General features: G+C 35.8%; 1 protein-coding gene across 3 annotated transcripts in view; it reads left to right on the forward strand.

Annotated features, from left to right (window-relative positions):
• LOC149530442 (WD repeat and SOF domain-containing protein 1) overlaps positions 1 to 19,621 on the forward strand; it is a 100,140-nt gene extending 80,519 nt beyond the window's left edge. For all 3 annotated transcript variants that reach the window (XM_089811296.1, XM_089811297.1, XM_089811298.1), the window contains exons 17-18: positions 19,026 to 19,114; positions 19,193 to 19,621. In XM_089811296.1, coding sequence (XP_089667422.1) covers positions 19,026 to 19,114; positions 19,193 to 19,355 — 252 coding nt within the window. In that variant the 3' untranslated portion in view covers positions 19,356 to 19,621. The remainder of the gene's footprint in view (positions 1 to 19,025; positions 19,115 to 19,192) is intronic.
• Positions 19,622 to 20,139: the final 518 nt, after the last annotated feature.

Here is a 20,139-nt window from a genome sequence, read left to right on the forward strand (position 1 = left end):
GACCATAATATTAGGGTCCAAGCATTTCTGTGCTAGTCTTCTTTAATGAGCTTTGCCTGCATGGTTGTAGTCCTAGAAACACTATGTCCCTGACTACAAAAGATCTATTGATCCTGTAGCAATCGGAATATATCTTTTGCTGATTCTAAACATGTTGAATGTTATCCTTGATAAGACAGATGATATCCTTTTGATCCTGTAACTCATCTTTTTCCCTTAGAGCCCTGTTGTCTCCAAAAGCTAACTCAAGGAAAGATAATAGCTCATAACCATTGGGGTTTTGAAAAGTGACATGCTACTGGTCATATGGCATAAGTTATAACAATACTCACCCAGATATAACCATTTGACCTGCACTTTTTGCTACCCTACCACATAACGAGTAGTAACGACTGGCTTAGTGTCCCCCTCAAGCTCTATCACATGCTCAAATCTGTGATCAGGTGGTATACCTTGATGAATGTCCTCAAAGACCCGTTTGTGCTTATCAGGCATTGACTAAATGTCTATGTGATGCTGTTATCCCAAATTAGTAGCAGATTTGGTGGAGATAAAACACTCGGCTTCCCACTCAATATCATTATGTCTCATAATGGCCTCCATTTGATGAGCTGAAACAATCCTAGGACTTCCTTTTGATATAATCTTAAGAATGACTTGCTGATCACCCCTAATGAACTCCAATTGTTTCATATTATGAACAATTGCATGGTTCAAAATCTTGTTCCCTGCTGCTTATTGGCAAGGCAAAAAAAAAAACAAAACAGTCTCGACAAATATTGGAGAAAAATCAGTAACTTATCAAGGAAATCTTGAAAATTTTAAAAATGAGTTAAATTAATTTTTTTAAAATTTTTTTTTAGAAAAATTCAATAAAGAGATGCATCTAATGTGTCAGTAAATGAGGAAGCAAATCAAACAAGCTGATTCAGATATATATAAATGCAATATCTAACAAAATCACATCCTCATGTGGGATGCTGATGGTTGGTAGCCATAGTCAGAGACTTTGAACTCCGAAGCAAATTAAAAATAGAAATTGTCTTTGTAAAAACATAAGCAAATACAAATGTCAAGTACAATATGAAACTAGTCTACCTCTTCCTCTTCCCCTTCCCAGTAGCTCTAATAAAAACTATGGGAGTGGGAGGGGTCTAGCCCTAGCAGTCCACTATGGTTGTGGTTGTGGTTGTGACTCAATATCCATCTTGGATGTAGCTGGTGTTGGCTTTGGCAACAACTCCTCATCATTGGTATCCTCACTCTCACTGCCCTCCTAAATGTCATCCAATCCTGGTGCAAAGTCACGCTCCTTCGAATCCAGATTTGCTTGAAAAATCTCTTGAAACTGCTTCAAATCCACTTCAAGTCCACTTGCAATCGATCTAAAAGGCTGCCAATGACTATTTCTCTCTGCCAAAACCCTTCTCCTCTCCTCCAAAGGCTGCAACTTGTAAAATGGGCGACTATATGGCAACTCACTGGGTGTCCCAATTTTATTGCTGGTTCCTTTGAGATTTTTTCAAGTTCTCGGGAGAAGTATGCAACTTCTTCTTGAGAATTTGAGAACTTCTTGGCATCAACTTCTTGCTAGAAAACTATAAGTTTTCTTATTTTCCAAAACTTCTTGTGAGAAGCAGAGTTCTCTGCCACTTCCTGGCGAGATTTTGATCTATGATTAATGTGCAACTACTGAGAGTCTGAAGCCACTGTAGACTCAAAGTGGCGTTCTTCCTACCCAACTCAATGACATGGAAATCAATTACTAATGCTTAAGCTCCCAATCGGATACCAAGCTGTGGAATCTTTTTTGAACAATTTAGAAGATTACCACCTGTAACCTTAACATCAAATTTAGGAGCCTCTTGCACCTGTTGTTTCCTTTTTGGTATAGTGCTCGCACTAATAAAGTTGTATGGGTCTAGTATCCAATAAACAAATGATTTGTGGCCCTTCTACAATTCCTTTCAGACAGATAAGTTGGTCTTCAGGAGCTCCTGAAAGTAAGGCAATGGTAGGGGGCTGATTGGAAGCATGTGTCTCAACCGTCTCTATCTTGGGCTGCTCATGGTTTTCCTATTCATTACTGTCTTAAGACCTGCTGCCATCATTTTCCCCATCAGAAACAACCTCAATATAATTAACCTTAACCTTTGCAAAGTACCTATGATCTGGAGTCCAAGGTTCTTTGCATGTGAAACATAATTTTTTCCTTTTTAATTCATTTCTAGTTTATAAATTTATTCTAGGAGGTGTGGTCTTATTCTGATTTGCAAATTTCATACTTGGCTTTGACCCTTTAAAAGGTTTCTTAGGGGACTGCAATATAGAAGGTGAAGTATCCAAATCATGAGCCATCTTGATGGCTTCCTGTAGATTGTTTGGTTTCAACCTTTTCACAATCCCTTTAAACTTTTCATTCAGCCCTTCCAAACAACATAACCTTCCTCTTTTCTGTCATATCAGGAGCCATGATAGGAATCTTTTGAAATTCATCCACTCAAGGGTCTAATGAATCACTTTGTTTCAGTTGGGCCAGCTATCTGTAATAAACTTATATGTCCTTTATATCAAAACGGGTGATCAACAAGATATTGAAGTACTCATCATTAATTAATCATCTCATGATCTTGTGGGACATGACTATGATGCCACAAATCATATGCTCTCCCATCTAAATGCATTATAGAAAATTGAATGGCTTCTGTTTTCGACATGGGTTTAAGCATCAGGAATGTATCCAACTTGTGTATCCTTAAGCGGGCTGATGTTTTACCGCTGCCATCGAATGTGAGAAGAGTCAGTTTGTTCATAGCATGTTTCAAGCCCTTATTTTGAGTTGCAGGCTTTCTATCATTCCTTGTCCTTGACATTTCTCTTTGCTGCCCCATGTATTGCACAGAACTTAAGTTTTCTTTGACCTGTTTTGGAACAAATTCCACTCAGCAATTGCCACAATGCTATCTGGAATGGCTACTGCTGCTTCAGCATTTTCGACTACCTCATTAACATTGTTCTCAATGGAAATAGGCATTAATGGCATATCAGATGTGTGTGTCAGTGCTATGACACTACAAGGAGAAACTAGCTACACTACCACCTTCACTATGATGACTTTGAGGCCTCCTTTGACCAGCATTTAATTGTTGTATAGTTACCTTAAGCTGTTGCAATACATCAGCTACCTGTTCTTGCCCTGTTTGAGTCACTCTTAAGGTTTCCCTCACTTCTCTATCTCTCTGCTCTATCATCTACCATATCAGCAATTTTTACTGTACTTGAAGAAGCACCAATAAGTTTTGAAACCATTCTACCTTTTGGCACTACGGGGGTCTTCAAACTCTTCGTGGTTCACTGTTGTACTATTGTATTCAATTCCAGTTTACTCATAAGCTGGTATGATTGATGCTCTGATACTACTTTAATATCCCATTTGGGTGACACTAAATAATATTCAAGAGCTTGCGAAAAACTGAATCATGTGACTAACCCGCCTAGATTGAAGTATGTTTCCAAAAATGTTTTCTTTTTCTTATTGATAGGATAGGCTACAATTTAAACTGCAACGGGCTTTTGTATTTCTTCAAATATTGTCTTGCAGCAATAGTTAGATAAACACAGACATGAACCTTACGATTCCTAGATGGGAATAAAGTAGTGAAACATGGGGACTCACACCCTCTCCCAAACCTCAAAGTACCCATCCTTGGGATGTCCCAGCACCTAGTACTTGGAGCACCCGAGTACCCCAACCTCTGCCATTCCGCAACCACGTCACCGCTAGGATGGAAACTTGAATTTCTATTTGAATTTTGATTTTTGAATGTTACTATTGGGTATGTACTATGTTACCATGTTGAATGTTCAACGGTTCTAGTTTGTGTTGCAATTTTTCTATGATTAGGTATCTTAATTTGGTATGTTATACTGAAACATCATTTCATAACTAGCATTTCAAGTTCTATACATAAAGTATATACGCCCCTCCCTACCAATCCTCCCTTTGTTGTCGTCCCCTGGTTGTCCCCCCTGCCATCCCAAAATTGAGGCCCATTTTTCGCCCCATCCAGGAAACTCGTCCTGACATCCCAACATACCCCAGTTTTGGTGTTACACTAGAATAAAGAGTTTTTGAAACAAATGCCAAAATATCCAAAAGATTACAATAGGGTTGAAATTATTTCAGGGATTACTTTGCTTTAGGATGCTTTATTCATAAATCCATGATATATTCAACTCTAAACAAATACTTTAAATTCACATTGCAGATAGAGGACAAAAAGTAATGCCAAAATGATGCAAAACGACACATGTTTATAACCTACTATTTTTTTTTACAACAATCGCTAGAGTTAGTAAGTCTGTAAGTGGTTGACACCTTTCTCCTTTGTAAATCCAACGAAGATTCGGTGCTAGACTTGCATGAACACAAAAATAGTTTGAATGTGGAATTCCAACAACACCTCCATATTATTCTCCATCCACAATATACTTGCATATAGTTAATCTTCACAATACAATATCCTTGTGTATACCATATGCACAACACTCGCAGGTTTCAACTTCAATCACCTATGCATGAATGTTGCCATCACCCCCAACTTGTAGATCTTGTAGTCGTAGAAACACAAGGAAATGTGTAACATGACACCTATCAAGGGATGATTTGGGTTTCACTCACAAATATCCAAAATGTAACTCAAAACACTTGAAACAACCATCCATTTCCATTGAATTGTCACAAAATCTGATTAAGTTCAAAGGAAAGTTGTGGTGCATCCAACTTGTGTTCCAAAGGTTATTGTCCTCAAAATGATGCAGTCGCATGACAACTTTTCAAGTTTCTTGTCTTCACAATCTTCAATTATGTTCCTCTAGTTGTGTTGCTTGCCATTAATCCACACAAGTTGGACTAGAAGAGTTTTACACACTCATTTGCATGCAAGCATGGAAGAGTTGCTGTTACAAAGAAAGCGCTTCCATCAAATAATGTGGTGTGAGGCGTATAACTCAGACACCAACGTTATAAAATAATTTTAGTAATAAAGTCGCAAATAATTAAAATATAATTTTACAATATGAATATTTTAGCACAAGGGGACCTCATTAGATTGTCACTTTTAACTCCATGACCGCATAGCATCCCCTATGTTTAATATTAGTCTACCGGGATGGAGAGTAGACTAATTGAGCTCTTGTTAGGATTAAGAACGAGAAGGGGACATGATATTCACCATGGCTACTCCCATAGAGTGAATGAACACAAGTGCAAAGTCATGGATTCTCTCACATGGCATCCACAATGGCTACTCTTAAGAGGGTGGATCCATCACAACTACTCCCATGTATGGAATATGCATATATGCACAAGTGCCTATCATAGAATCACTCAACGCGACGTTGTCATCTCATCATGATGGTTACCACGACTACTCCTAGAGGGTGAATAAACACAAGTGCTAAGTCATAGAGTTTCTCACATGACATTCACCATGGCTACCCCTGGAGGGTGGATCCACCATGGTTACTCTTAGAGGGTTGAACAAGGGCTTTCATGTCAAACTTCTTTCTTACAGAGAAGAATGCATTAACAAGGGCTTGCACCTCAAACTTCTCTCTCATAGAGGAGAATGCATTAGCAAGGGCTTGCACCTCAAACTTCTCCCTTACAAAGAAGAAGCATTAAAGTACATCTCTAGAAATCATTGATGTTGAGACTTCCTCTCAGCAAGTGCTTCATTCTCTACAAATCCAAGTATTTTCTTGAAAATGCACAAACTTTACTTTGGCAAGAGGCACGGTGAGAATATTAGCCTTCTAATTATTAGTGCTAATGTGCCTTAACCAAATAGCATTCCTTTGCACCAAATCTCTAATATAGTTAACTATGTTTGATTTCTACATGCTTTGACTTATTATGAAATACAAGGTTGGAGTCTGCATCACTCTTGGTGAATCCCAGACTCACCAAGTATCCATCTATCCAAGAATATCAAGACCTAGGTGTCAGCATAAAGACCTTCCATTCTACATACATGGGACTCCATCCCATGAGTCACAGTCCTCTGATTGCTTTGACTTCCATCTCATGTCAGAAATGGAGAAGTCAAGGTCCAAATGGAAGTATACCTGATCACTAGAGAAACCATCTTGACAATGTCCACTCTCTCTGAACCAATATGATCAAGATCCTTATTTGTCAACTGAAGTAGATCCTCTACCTGCTTCCTCTGACATAAAAGCATACGCTTATCACATGGTCCCAATCGTGGAAGATATCTTGCTCCAAGAATGCGGTCAGGTCTGAATTGTCTTCGATGACTACAATGACAAGCAAGTCAGTCTACTGTGGTGCTGCTGTTGAGTGTTTACGACTTTCTCTCTTGACCTTATTCCAGATCACTTTATTGGATCCATCCTGCAGATTCTTAGTCAAAGTATTGGATTGTGGTCTAGTCCATTGTGTTTCAAATTATGTCCAAATCTGAGCGCCCACTCTCAATTCCTTCTTCAACAACACTTCATTTTGGACGAGCGATTCTACTGCGGGATGCTCTAGAGCTGAATCTGCTGTAATAGGTCTCCTCATCACAGCCATGTGATTATTTGTCGAATGATTACAACATTGTTTGCTATAGCAGTCTCTTATACACAAATGTACTTGTCTGATTCCATAGTAACATGATTGAATGTAATAAATGTATTATCTACACAAAAAGAACAGACGGTATTGTGCTCATACCAAGATCACTCTTAATTCTACTTACATCATACAATGTTCTATCAACACACATGGTTTTGTCAAAAAGGTAGAGGCCTTGTTGCAAGAAAAAAACTCTGTATTGGCCCTTGTTGTCCTACGATAATGTCAGATTTGAAGATGGACACTGTGTTTTCCAAAATAATTATTGCACACAGTAAGGAAGAATACAATGATAAATGCTAAAACAAAAGTCTATGACTCAGGTATTTAGTAGGTAGTCACCCAAATCGACGACAGTTATGAGCAATGCTGCTTCGAATCCTCACAAGATGCAAAAGGATGTGGTATAATCATTGCTGTTTTCAATTCTTCTAATATGAAATTGATGCAAACAATTTATGGTTACTTCTTCGTGCCCAACTACATAATCATGAGCGATATATTGTTACCTTTGTCTCATACATGTAAAACTGTTGTTCATTGACAATTTTCGTTGAACTATTGCCACCTTCATTCCCATATGTTGTCTTCCTTTTAATGCTTTATCATTGCTCATAGATAGGGAAAACTTTAAGAAACACTCTCCCTGGAAATCCTGGAAGAGCCTACATATTTTGGGCTGAAAAAATAATATTGTTGGGGAGTTGTTTTAATTTGAAAGAAAAAAATATTAGTTTGTATTGGCTAATTTTTTCAATCGTATGAAAATTCTTTAAAATCTTGACAAATCTTTCATTATTAGAGATAATCACAACCAAAAGGACACATACCCACCAACCATCATTTCCCCATTATTATATGGAGCCTAATTAATTATTAGACTTTTAGATTAAATTCTCCTTACTTTTTTCGCCACAATTTTTCCCAAACTATTGAATGGGAGTTTGGGGGCAGCGCCCCCAAGACGAGGTCTAGGGTCAACACTCCTTGTAGGATGACTTTTAATATTTTACAAGGCATCTTGAGTTAAATTCATATCAGTTGACATATAGCTATGTTCTTCCGAGTTTTCGGGATAGGGGATGGGTTTCTAGGATGGAAAAACATTTTGCTGATTTTGGGGCTTGGGGGGGGGGGGTGATGGCCAACACAAATTGCTATATATATAGGAAAAATCTGAAAATACAAAATATATAGGGAAATTTGCATGGTTACCGGGAGATCCGTCTCCCCCCTAAAAGACACGTCTCAGAGATGAAAATGCATCTTGGAGACTTTTTGCATCTCCAGAGACCTCAAAAAAGGTTGAAGACTTCATGACGAAGTCTCTTGAAGTCTCACAGTTTCCTAATCCAAAAAGTGAAGTCTCCCCAAAGTCTCCTTATAAAAAATAAATGTAAGATATAATATTGAATTATCTTATGTATTATAGCCCTCATTTTAATGTTTTTTAATGCAAAAATTAAGACCAATGACAATTTAAATGATTTTTTGGAGAACATGATAGCTGAAGACCTTGAGATGGATGATCACAACCTTGTGGAGTGGATGATAGCACCAACAACATACTAGTACTAGATAGATTTCTGGTTTTTGTTTACTGTACTAAGTTTGTTCATTTTTGTTTGCATATCGGCATTTTAGCATCAAGCTATACTTTTCCGAATTTAAAATTTGAATATGCAATGCTAATCTCAATGATTATTAATTTGATATGATGACCATATGCAATATTTGGAAAACAAGTATAACGATGAGATGTAGTAATGTGATTATGTGATTTTTGAAATATTTGACTCTATATTAATGTGACATTACTATTATTATTTACTGAACTCTCTTAGTTTTACAATATTACTATTTTGTATTTAGTATTACTCTTTAAAATATTAAAAAAAGTTGCCGTCTCCAAGTACCCCCATCTCCTATTTTTGAAAAACTGGTGTAGCGGTATGGAGACCTCCATGTTTCCCCATCTCCCAGTGACCTTGGAAATTTGCATATATACATTACATTCAAATGAAGACATGGATAAACCAGTTATTTGAACATCATAGTACCATATCATACAACATTTCAATAATCAAACTCAATTCTCAATATGGTATAATGCATTCATAATTTGAAATTATTGTCAATGTGCATATAATATTAAAAAAATAATATAAAAATTTGAAATATACCCAAGAACATAATTTAGAATTCATTTTCAATAGCAACAAGAACAATAACCCACCTTCCAAATTCAAACACACTACTATCATTTAATTTTGAAACAACATTTCCAATTCATTGTAAGTGGATTGATATTAGTACCAAAAGGTCCTCGATACAATTCTGATCATGATATAGGTTTATTATAGTAAGATGGTATCTTGATGCAACTTCCAATATTCACCATATCTTCTACAAAGGGCCTAGATCAACCCAAGACCAAACTAGCGCTGATGTATTGCTAATAAATGACATAAGGATGCATGTTCTAGGTCTATAATGCACTTTTCAGACTTTTCCAACACCTTGTAAACAGTCTGCTATATAATTATGAGCATGTAACATGACTATTAAAGGAATATTAGTTCCACAATTCTTAACATAATGTTGTCAAATACTAATCAAAGGGCTCCAAATAGTAGGAATTAACTACCAAACAATAATAAGCATGTTAGGGTGAACTTGGAAGGAGGGGACCACTTTGAAAGAAAAAAGAAAAAATATTTTGTAAGTGCTGATATTGTCTATAAAATCGGGGACGCCCAGTTGTCCCGTGGACTTCCAAGGCGTCCCCAACCGCCACCGGACATAAGGACATCCCCCAAAAAATTTCCCAAAGTTACCAAGTTTTTGGGATATTTCCTGGGAATTTTCAAAAAAGGGGGACAGGAGGATGACGTACCATACCTGTGGACCCCCATTTCCGGGACGTCCCCATTTCCGTAACTTGGCCTTTTTGGGCAAGGACATGTCCTTGGGGAATGTAGACATATAGTAACTGTTGATATATATGTATAGCTTTGGTCAGATATGAGGATAACAAATAACAGTGCATGTATGCATGTATGTCAGTTCACAAAGCATACATGCATTCATACACTTGACATAATTTCTATGCCAAATAAGAATGATCATTAATATACCTTTGAAGTATCCTTGCACTTAATTGAAACCATATATATAAGTTTACTGAAATCTGTACTTCCAGATTATTGCATCTCTTGTTGATCAAGCAAATGATCCATTACACAATATTGTTCGAGTGTTAACCTTAACCTGGTTCTGATACCATGTAAATGTTAATCAAACTTATGATCAGATTGTTATGATAATGACTATCACAGATTTGAGGAATATTAATATATATTTTATTGCTTTCAGGTGATAATTAAATCAGACTGGATCTGAATTGCAAGTGTATTCAAACTGAATATCAAATCTTATTACATATGTTTCATCTCTGGTCTGAGATTGCCAATCTGTAGAGAGAATGCACTTATCAATTTTCGATACATGTCTCTTACTTTTGGTTTATATTTATAATTTTCCTAATGGACACATCATGAGCAGACATGTCCACTCATGTTGTGTCTTCTCATAAAGAGACACAAAGGCACTTAGTTGATACTCTGACCTGATACTAATTGGGGGTGATTAAATAATAAACAAAATCCATATATAAGTCCTTTGATCTGCATATATTATGTAGGATCATTTGCTCAATCCAATTTATGTAAAAGACAAGAAGTCAGAACCTGAGAATGAACAAGAAAAAAATCAATGGATTTCAAATAACGAAAAGACCATGAAATTAATAGTAGAAGCAGTTAGGGACCACATAGCACTTATATTGGCAAAACAAGAAACTACATACCTTATGCTTAAATCCCTTGAGAGTACATTTGAAATAAATAACACTAGGAGAATCTTGCACTAAAAAGACAAATGACAAATGCATTCTTCATGAGAATAACTGAACTAAGGGATCAATTGTCATCTGTTGGATATGAAAATGATAGCAAAGAGTTATCCCTAATAGTTTTAGGTGGCCTACCAAATTCTTGGGAGTCATTTGTACAAGGTAAGTGCAAGACCTAAAATTCCTAAATTGGACTTGTCAAGATCTGACTGCCTTCAAGAAGAAGCTAGACAAATGTCAAAAGGAAATAAACAAAACCCTATAGATGAGGATATGCATGTCCTTAACACAAATTCACATAAGGAAGGATGTTCCATTTGGAATACACATACCAATCCGATAGTGCTTTGTACATTTGCAGCAGTTCCAAAAAACCAACATGGTATCCAAGCCAACTACAAATGTAATAAAGAAAAATACAGAGTTTTTCATAGTAGATGGATAAAAGCATCGCATAGTGACATAGCAATCAGTGACCTTGATTGTTCGATAGAGAGTATGAGAAGTGAATGAGCAGGGTTCGGGTTTGCCGAGGGTTATAAAGATCACTATCGGTTTGACTTTGACAATAACTTCGTCCAATACTAATTTTGACAAAACATAGAGACTATGCAGGTGTACCAAAATGAAGAATATAAAAATAATTATAATATAAAAGATGGGATGTGAGTCAGTCATCCAATACGTTATTTGAGTAACAATCTACCTGCCGGTGACCTGTAACATTGGGTGACGTGGCACATATAAAATGTTGATAAGGTCAACAACTAGGATTGACCAAGTTAGACAAGCATTGTCATTATATAATAAGCAAGGGCCACCGAGGATAAAAAGAGGACAGAGGTATGAGGTTTTGCATTGAAAAGTGTGCGAGGAATTATATTGGAATAGGCTATCCAACAAATATTCACTGTTTCCAAGATAAATTTGAGGCGTATGACAGTGAAGGCATTTGAGGCATTGAGCATCAACCCGTGAAAGGTGGGTATAGATTGGTATATATCGGATATTATAGTTCAAAACACATCATTAGATAGTTCAAAGGTGGGTAAATAAAGGTCATTAGAAGTACTCTCTAAAATATTGCGATTATAGTAAAGGGAAATGACCTTGATGAAAAAGCATGATTATAATCCAAGAGAAGGTGTTATTCATTTTTTAAAAGAGATACAACTTATCAATTTGAAAAGTCACATCCTCCATTTGATAGAATATAAATGAGAAATATTTTATTTTTAAATAAGGAAGAGAAAAGAATGTTTGTAAAGAATTTAGAAAAAGAACAATTTCTATGAGCTTATGAAGACAAATTGAACAATGCCATTAATTTCTTATTGAATGACATTATCCTTTGATTACAAAAGATAAGCATTTTTTCTTAAGTGCAATTTCTAAGTAGCGTATTCCTAATATAGTCAATCTTTTATTTGTATCTCGATACATACTATAAGTACCTATTTGCCTAGATCTTCTCCTTTGTCTTGACGATGTTTTTGCAGGAAAAGGAAGATTGATATCAAACTCAGAGGGAGATTGAGATTCATGGGGAGTCTGAGACTTTGCTAAAGGCAAGATTAGATAAGAAGCTCAAAAGATTGATGTTCAGATTTGACATTTCATTAGAGGCAACCTTAAAAGAGAGGGAGCAGACAGAGGATATGATTTAGTCAACCTTCAGTAATCTCGGTTTTATTGATCCAAAGGGAGTAAACCATGTTGAGAGGGATTCTCTAGTGATCAGTGAATTGTAGTAGTCAAGAGGATAGTGATTTATGAATATACCTTGTGATTATGTGATTTTAATGGGCCTACCCCCTATGTACATCATGAGGAAGTGACGACTCCCAAATGATGTCACTTGTATTTGCAAAAGTAACTGTGAGGTAATCATCTTACAGTAACTTGTATTATGAGATCAAACAAATTGAGTAAATGGTGAATGTCTTGCATCTCAACATTGTGGAAGGCCATCACTGAAAGTGTATTTGGCGAATATCATTGATATTCTTGGAGGCCAATACTTTCGATATTAGATTTGATATCAAACCTTATTTTGAGTATTTGGTGAATATCATTGATATTTTGGGAGGCCAATACTCTTGATATTAGATGTGATAGCAAACCTTATTATGACTATTTGGTGAATATTATTGATATTTTGGGAGACCAATACTCTTGATATCAGAGGTGATATCAAAACCTTTTTGAGTACTTGGTGAATATCATGTGTTGATATTCTAGAAGATCAATACTCATGCAATTGAACGCAATATCAAATGGTGGAAATCTTCTGAGATATCCTTAAAATTATTATTTGTAATATTACGTTGAAGTAATATTTATTCTTATGTGGTTGTCCTTCTAAGCTAAGAGGGATTGTTGATGTTTGAAAGTTTCAGTCGGATAAACCTATTATATATAAGATATAATTTATATATAAATGTGTGTTCTTTATATTTGAGATATAAGGTTATTGTTATATGCGATATATATATATATATATATATATATATATATATATATATATATATATATATATATATATATATATATATATATATATATATATATATATGATTAAATTTGTTATTATATTAATTATCTGATTAATGAATAGACACGTCCTATGAAGGGACATGTCTATTCATGGCTTATTCTCTATAGATAAATCAAAGGATGTTGCATTTGGAATACACATACCAATCCGGTAGTGCTTAGTACATTTGTAGCAGATCCGAAAAACCAATTGAAAAGGTAAGCAAAGAAGAGACGCTTCACAAGTTCAATGCTTTAGATGTAATTAATATGGACACTATGCTATCAAATGCCCTAACATGACAAAGAAACAAGCATCCTATGCTAAGTTGGAAAATCAAACATGGAAGAAGATTCTAAGAAGTTCTTATTCTATTTAGCACTATCAAATCATGTATCAAATTAATTTAACACTTGGGTGATCAATAGTGGTTCATCAAGACATATCATTGGAATTTGAGAAAACCTAGTTATTATGGTGGAAAAAATTGAAGCAGAGCTAACCATTGGGGATGATTTTGCACATTGTGTAAAAGGGTTAGGAACTTGTACCATCAAGCTAGAATCAAGCATCACTATCCAACTAAAAGATGTACTAGTTGTACCTAAACTAAAAGGAACCTAATATTTACTTTTGCCCTTAAAGATGATGGATATAGGATCAGTTCATAGATGGGAAAGTTCTAGCATGGCAAAGAACTCTACATATAAGAAAGCTAAAACTGTAGGTATATGACAAGGACACCTGTACAAACTCTACACTGAATCTAAACAAGCTTTCATTCATGAAATTTCTGGTTCCAATGAGATTTGACATTGAAGATTAGGACATATACACTTTCGTGCCCTAACCTCCATGGATAAATTGGTAATAGGACCACCCAAACTAAATCCAACTCATAGTGAGACATGTAAAGGGTGTGCCCTAGGGAAAAACACCAAAGGATCCTTTTAAAACAATTTGAGCAAAACTAAAAATATATTGGAACCAGTCCACTTTGACCTATGTGGATCTATGTCTAACCCTCTCCAAGGGAGATGCCCTATATTATGTAATTTTTGTAGATGACTTCTTCAGAAAGACGTTGATCTACTTCTGAAGTGTAAAGAATCAGAAGAGATCCTTAAAAGGTTTAAGGAGTTCAAAGGCCTAACAAAAAATTCCTCTAGAAAGAAAATTAGAACACTAAGAATTGACAATGAGAAAGAGTACTCTTGAAAAATATTTTAAGAATTTTGTGTTATTGTCGGTATTAAGAGGGAGCTTACTGTACCTTATAATCCTCAACAAAATGGGGTAGCTGAAAGGAAAAACAAAACTATTTTGGAGGTTGTAAAATCAATGTTGTATGACCAAAACTTAGATGTCTCATTTTGGGCAGAAGCATCTAGAGTAGCCTTCTACATCCAAAACAGATGTTTCCATTCACATCTTGATAAGAAAAGCCTCGAAGAGGTTTTTACTGGCCTAAAACCTGATATTTGTTGCCATGTGTATATTCATGTGCCCAAAGAGAAGAGGTCAAAACTAGAATCTTCCACGAGGAAAGGAATTTCTGTAGGCTATAGTGAAACCACAAAAGCCTACAAAATCTACATGCTTGGACAAAGACAAATAAAACTGAAACAAGATGTCATATTTGAGGAAGACATTGCCTTCAAAAGGGCAATGAACTCAAATGAGTTAGAAATTCAGAATTCTCCCACAAACATGGAGGAAGACCCTACTTCTGAGATTCAAAGGGAGTATCCAAAAGAAACCTCAAATGGAATTCAAACTGATCTTGAGAATCAGAGAGAGCATTAAGAGGAAAATTAAATCATTAACAATAAGAAAAGACCACTTTGGGCTAGAAATTTTTTTGAGGAAGCTGAAAACTCTGCAACACCCAAAAGAACCTTTAGAGAAAGTAAGAGTCCTAGCAAATTCTCAAGCTATGTGGCCTTAATGAGTGAAATCATGAACTTAGAACCTACTAGTTCAACAAAAGCTCTCAACATCAAGTTTGGAAAGATACCATGACATAAGAGTATCAATCAATTTGGAAAAATGATGTATGGGATATAGTACCTAGGCCTAAAGAGAAATCTGTTGTCTCTTCCAAATGGCTTTTCAAAATTAAACACGTCGCAAATGACAGTGTAGAGAAACACAAAGCATGTTTTATTGCTAGAGGGTTCTCTCAAAAGGGAGGTATTGATTATCAAGAAACATTTACACTTGTTGTCAGATATACTTCTATTAGAGCAATCATAGCTATTGCAGTAGTTAAAGGGTGAAAGATACATGGGATGAATGTGAAAACAGCATTCTTCAATGAGACTATTGAATAAGAAGTCTATTTAGAACAACTTGAAGGGTTTGTGATTCATAATGATGCTTCTCATGTATAGAAATTAAAGAAAGCCCTATATAGATTGAAGCGGACCCCCCAACCTTGGTATGAAAGGATCACCAACTATTTCGTGGGTCTAGGGTTCACAAAGAATGTTGCAGATCCAAATCTCTATTTTAAAATCATGAAATGTGACATGCTAATACTAATCCTCTATGTTGATGACCTACTAATTACTGGAGAGGATCATCTTATTGTTCAATGCAAAAGGGGCTTGGCTTCATAATTCAATATGAAGGACTTGGGTATTTTACACTTCCTAGGTTTGGAAGTTTGGTAGAAACCTGATGGTATTCTCCTAAATCAAGGAAAATACACTATCGATATTCTAAAATGATTTGGGATGTTAAATTGTAGACCAATTTCCACACAGGTCACTCCCAAAACAACAGATCTGAAAAAAAAAAAACTTTCGTACCCCATAGGATGGTAGGGAATCGCTCTGGTACCACTGTAATAGCCTCAACCGGTTATAGCTTAATTAGACATCATTTTTTTTTACAATTCGATGGTTTGACATTTTGTCAAACAGTTGGCAAGCATTTTCCATACCAGTTAGTGCTATTGGATATATAAGTAAATTGCTCTAGTCTGATCTAATCAGCAATTTATGTGTTTTCAGCTAGCAATCATTTACAATTAATTCGAATGCCTTTGCTCAACAAAACAATTTCTTCTACTGTTCAATGTTTGCTCAAAAGCAATTGCAAATTACAATTCATTTATTGAAAAAAGAGAACATGGAATCTGGAAATGGAATGCACAATAAATATTCCACTTCACCATAGATCGCAGCCCTAGAATGATATGCTACAGCAATCAAACATAACACCCGTATGTTGAGATTGTAAACCAGAAATGCAAAAATCTGCCCCACTAAATCTTCCTAGCTCCATGTTCAGCTAGAGCTATCTCCACCAAATCACTCCAACACCTCAAACTGGAACACAAGCCCTATAATCTTGATCTTAGGCCCCAAAAACTAAAATGCAGATCTCTAACTTATAGCCGTAGGTCTGCCAATCAATTTCAGACTTTCAAAGACACCCCAAATGCTGCCCAGAATAAGTGACGGCAGCCTCCAAAAACTCCAGAAGTAATCTTCCAGTTAGAGTAGTATAATATCAATGTCCAACAAATATATAATGTCAAATTCTCAAACCCCAATCAGCTCCCCAAACACAGAATATAACAGCAGGGGAAAAAACTCTACAAGTCAAGTTAAACAATTCTCAGAATGTAGTCCACCATACCTCAGCAAGGTAAACATAGCAGCTATCAACCCTTGTACCCCAGAAAGGGCACATAAACTAACAAACTCAAAAAACCCTTCTCAGGCAACAAAAAATAAAAATCAATTGGATGTTTTTCTCATTAAATGGGCTCATATTTATAATCTCCAAATGGCACATGTTTCCCAAATGAACTCCACTTTAGAAGCTTCCCCAACACAACATAAAATATATTGAAGTATAATATTATTTATTAAAATTGCTTCTGGCTCCCCAAAATGACCTTTTCCACTATAACATAATATTTTACACGCAAAACCATTGTTTCTTGTGCCCACGATTTAAAACTTTTCAACCCGGTTCCAATGAGCTATGATACTGAGGTGACCAACATACAACACCAAAAAAAAAAGAAACCTTAACATATTTAGATGAATAATAATAATAGGTCTCCTGTCTTGTGAAAACAACCGAAGAAGCATTTGAATCAAAATCTGACAACACCAGAGTGATCCTGATGAAGAAAGAGGATGAATGAACCTGACAGGGTTTCTTACTATAAATAGACGCTCCCTCCAAGATTCTTGGAGCCCAAAATTTTTTTTGAGAGCATCGCTCAACTCCTCTAACTCAACTGAGCTCATCGGAACCAACAGTTTGACTTACGGCAAATGAAGACAAAACACACCATAGGCTACTAGAAAGCCTACAACCTCACAACTCAGACCTTCGAATCCCACTATCAGCTCACGAGGGTTGCGATGGTGAACTGACCTGCTAAAAATGGGGACATTGCATGAGTTTCCTTATTGAAATTTAAGCGTTGTAAAATTAGAGGAAGATATTGTGGGGGCTTTTACACACACTGTGCTCTTCATACATTAATTTGATGGAAATCCCTTGGGAGTCAATTCATTGACACAATCACTTATTTTTATGCTGTATTCTTCCTCAGATCTGTGGACATGCTGGGGTGCATATACAACTTGAATCTTATGAATTAAATGTACTTAGGGAATCAAAAGCTCTTGCGGTGTCACCATTTACACATGCTTTATAATAAAAATTGGGTGTAACAGCTGAACGTACCAAAGAAAAGAACATACACGTGTGACATATTCCCTTGTGATGGCAAGACCCCAAAACACTCTGTTTTTCATGGAGTGAAACATAATGGTTCTCAGTCTCACAAACTTTTCATGAATTTTGCTTTTATCATTTATGCTTTAGAAACTTTCAAGTACACTAATTAAAGAAAGTATGCCCTCGTGCCTAAGGTGAAACTAGAAAGGATAAATCTCAAGCCTCCTTGGAAATAGTGTACGCAAAAATCATGAACATAATGTTAGATAAAATGCTTATTGTGAGAATGAGAATATTTGATTAAAACGTGACATACCTCATATTTTCAAAGAGTAACTCTCAACTACTAACTTAAATTTACTTAAAAAATTCATAGCCATAGTCCTAGATTGGAAAATTAATTTTGTAAAGAACCAGTTTAATCCTTTAAATGAAATATTTAAATGGGGAGGAAAAGACGGGTATGGTGTATGATTTGATCATGAATACTTATGAAGTTCCTGTACTCCATAACAGCTCTTGCTAACATTCTTTGGATATATCTTCTATACAGCTTTCATTTCTTATTCCTTTGTACATATGATGTCAATTGTTTCTGTTGGAAATTTATAGCTGGAGTAATTGATTAGAAAATTAGTATTACTTAAAAAATTCTTAGCCAAAGTCCTAGATTGGAAAATTAATTTTGTAAATAACCAGTTCAATCCTTTAAATGAAAGATTTAAATGGGGAGGAAAAGACGGGTATGGTGTATGATTTGATCATGGCTTTAGGATGCCTTGAATACTGATGAAGTTCCCATCCTCCATAACAGCTCTTGCTAACTTTCTTTGGATATATCTTCTATTCAGCTTTCATTTCTTATTCCTTTTTACATATGATGTGAATTGTTTCTGTTGAAAATTTATAGCCGAAGTAATTGATTAGAAAGCTAATATTGTCTAGAATACTTGATTTTTAAATCCAATAAATGGAAAATTTATTAGGGAAGCCAAAAGTGGCATGCTGCATGTTTAGTAATTGATTGGATCTTGGCTTTGGGATTCCTTGAATAGTACAAAGTTCAAATACAACATAATAGCTCTTGCTGACTTTCTTTGAAAATGTCTCTTAGCTTAGCTTTCATTACTCGGTCTTTTTTAATGTTGCATGAATTGTTACTTTTGGTCTCTATCACCCATGGGTCAACTGTCATTCTCAATACTACTGAACTGAACCTGCAGCTTCTTCCAAGGGAACGCAAGAAGCATGAATATATGGAGACTGTAAAGAACCGTTTTAAGCATCTTCCTGAGATTAAACGTATTGATAGGTATGCTGCTGGATAGATTAGATACTTATATAAGCTTGATATGAAAAGGAATGTACTAACACATGGCTTTTTTGACAGACATCGACACTTACCAAAGCCTATATTTAAAGCAGCTGCATTACGGCATACTATGAGGCTAGCAGAGAAGAGAAAACAGGATCGAAAAAGAGCACACAGTGCTCCTGGAAGTATTGTTGCTATTCCTATGCGCAAAAGGCGGATTGTCACAGAGCTAGAGTAAATATGTGCACTTCCACAAGTGCATGCCATTTCATTGCCAGATTAAGGCTATTGGGCCATGTAATTGCTTTTACTGAAATTTGGTAGACATTGCTCTCTAACCTGTGAGTTAAGTTCAACCTGTTGATATTTAGCAGAAAAGGGTGATTCTGATCATTAATTTAAAATAAAACTTTTTCTGTGGGCAATTGCCTCACAAAAACACAGCGCTACTAATGTACAAACCAAAATTGAAGTTTACAATGGAAATACAGATTTGAAAGCACATATGAAGCGGAATAATGTGGATCTTGAAGTTTCACAAATTTATAGAAATGCATTTGCTTACAAGGAAAACTTCGTATAAAAAATATGTAGCATGTTTCTATTAAATACTTTTCGTCCACTTAGTTTTACATCTTGTAAGGTTGCTATTGTATTGTCTTTTCAGAGATGCAGGTATGATTTGCTCCCAGATTGGAATTTTGTGTTATCCAGCTGGGGATAATGCCAGGTTTGTGTGTGGGGATGTGCAGGTTCAGCTTGGGCGTACTTGTGTGAACCCACTTTGGAGGCAATGCTCTTTGGCATATATCCCATTGCAGTATAGGGTGATGTTGAAGAGCAAAGTTTCTGCCACCAAACCCTAATTATAAATTTTCAAACCACACTAATCTTCAAGGTGAATTCCATTCTCACAATTTTATTACTAGTCTTCTGCAACTCCTACATTTTACGTACTCTAAAACTTGGATTTGATTTGAAGTGATGTTTAGAAGTTAGATGCACATTTACAGTTTTTTCTT

The sequence above is a fragment of the Cupressus sempervirens genome, chromosome 11 (genome assembly GCF_028749045.1).
Source record: "Cupressus sempervirens isolate cs-2001-9-10 chromosome 11, ASM2874904v1, whole genome shotgun sequence".
NCBI classification, from domain to species: Eukaryota; Viridiplantae; Streptophyta; class Pinopsida; order Cupressales; family Cupressaceae; genus Cupressus; species Cupressus sempervirens.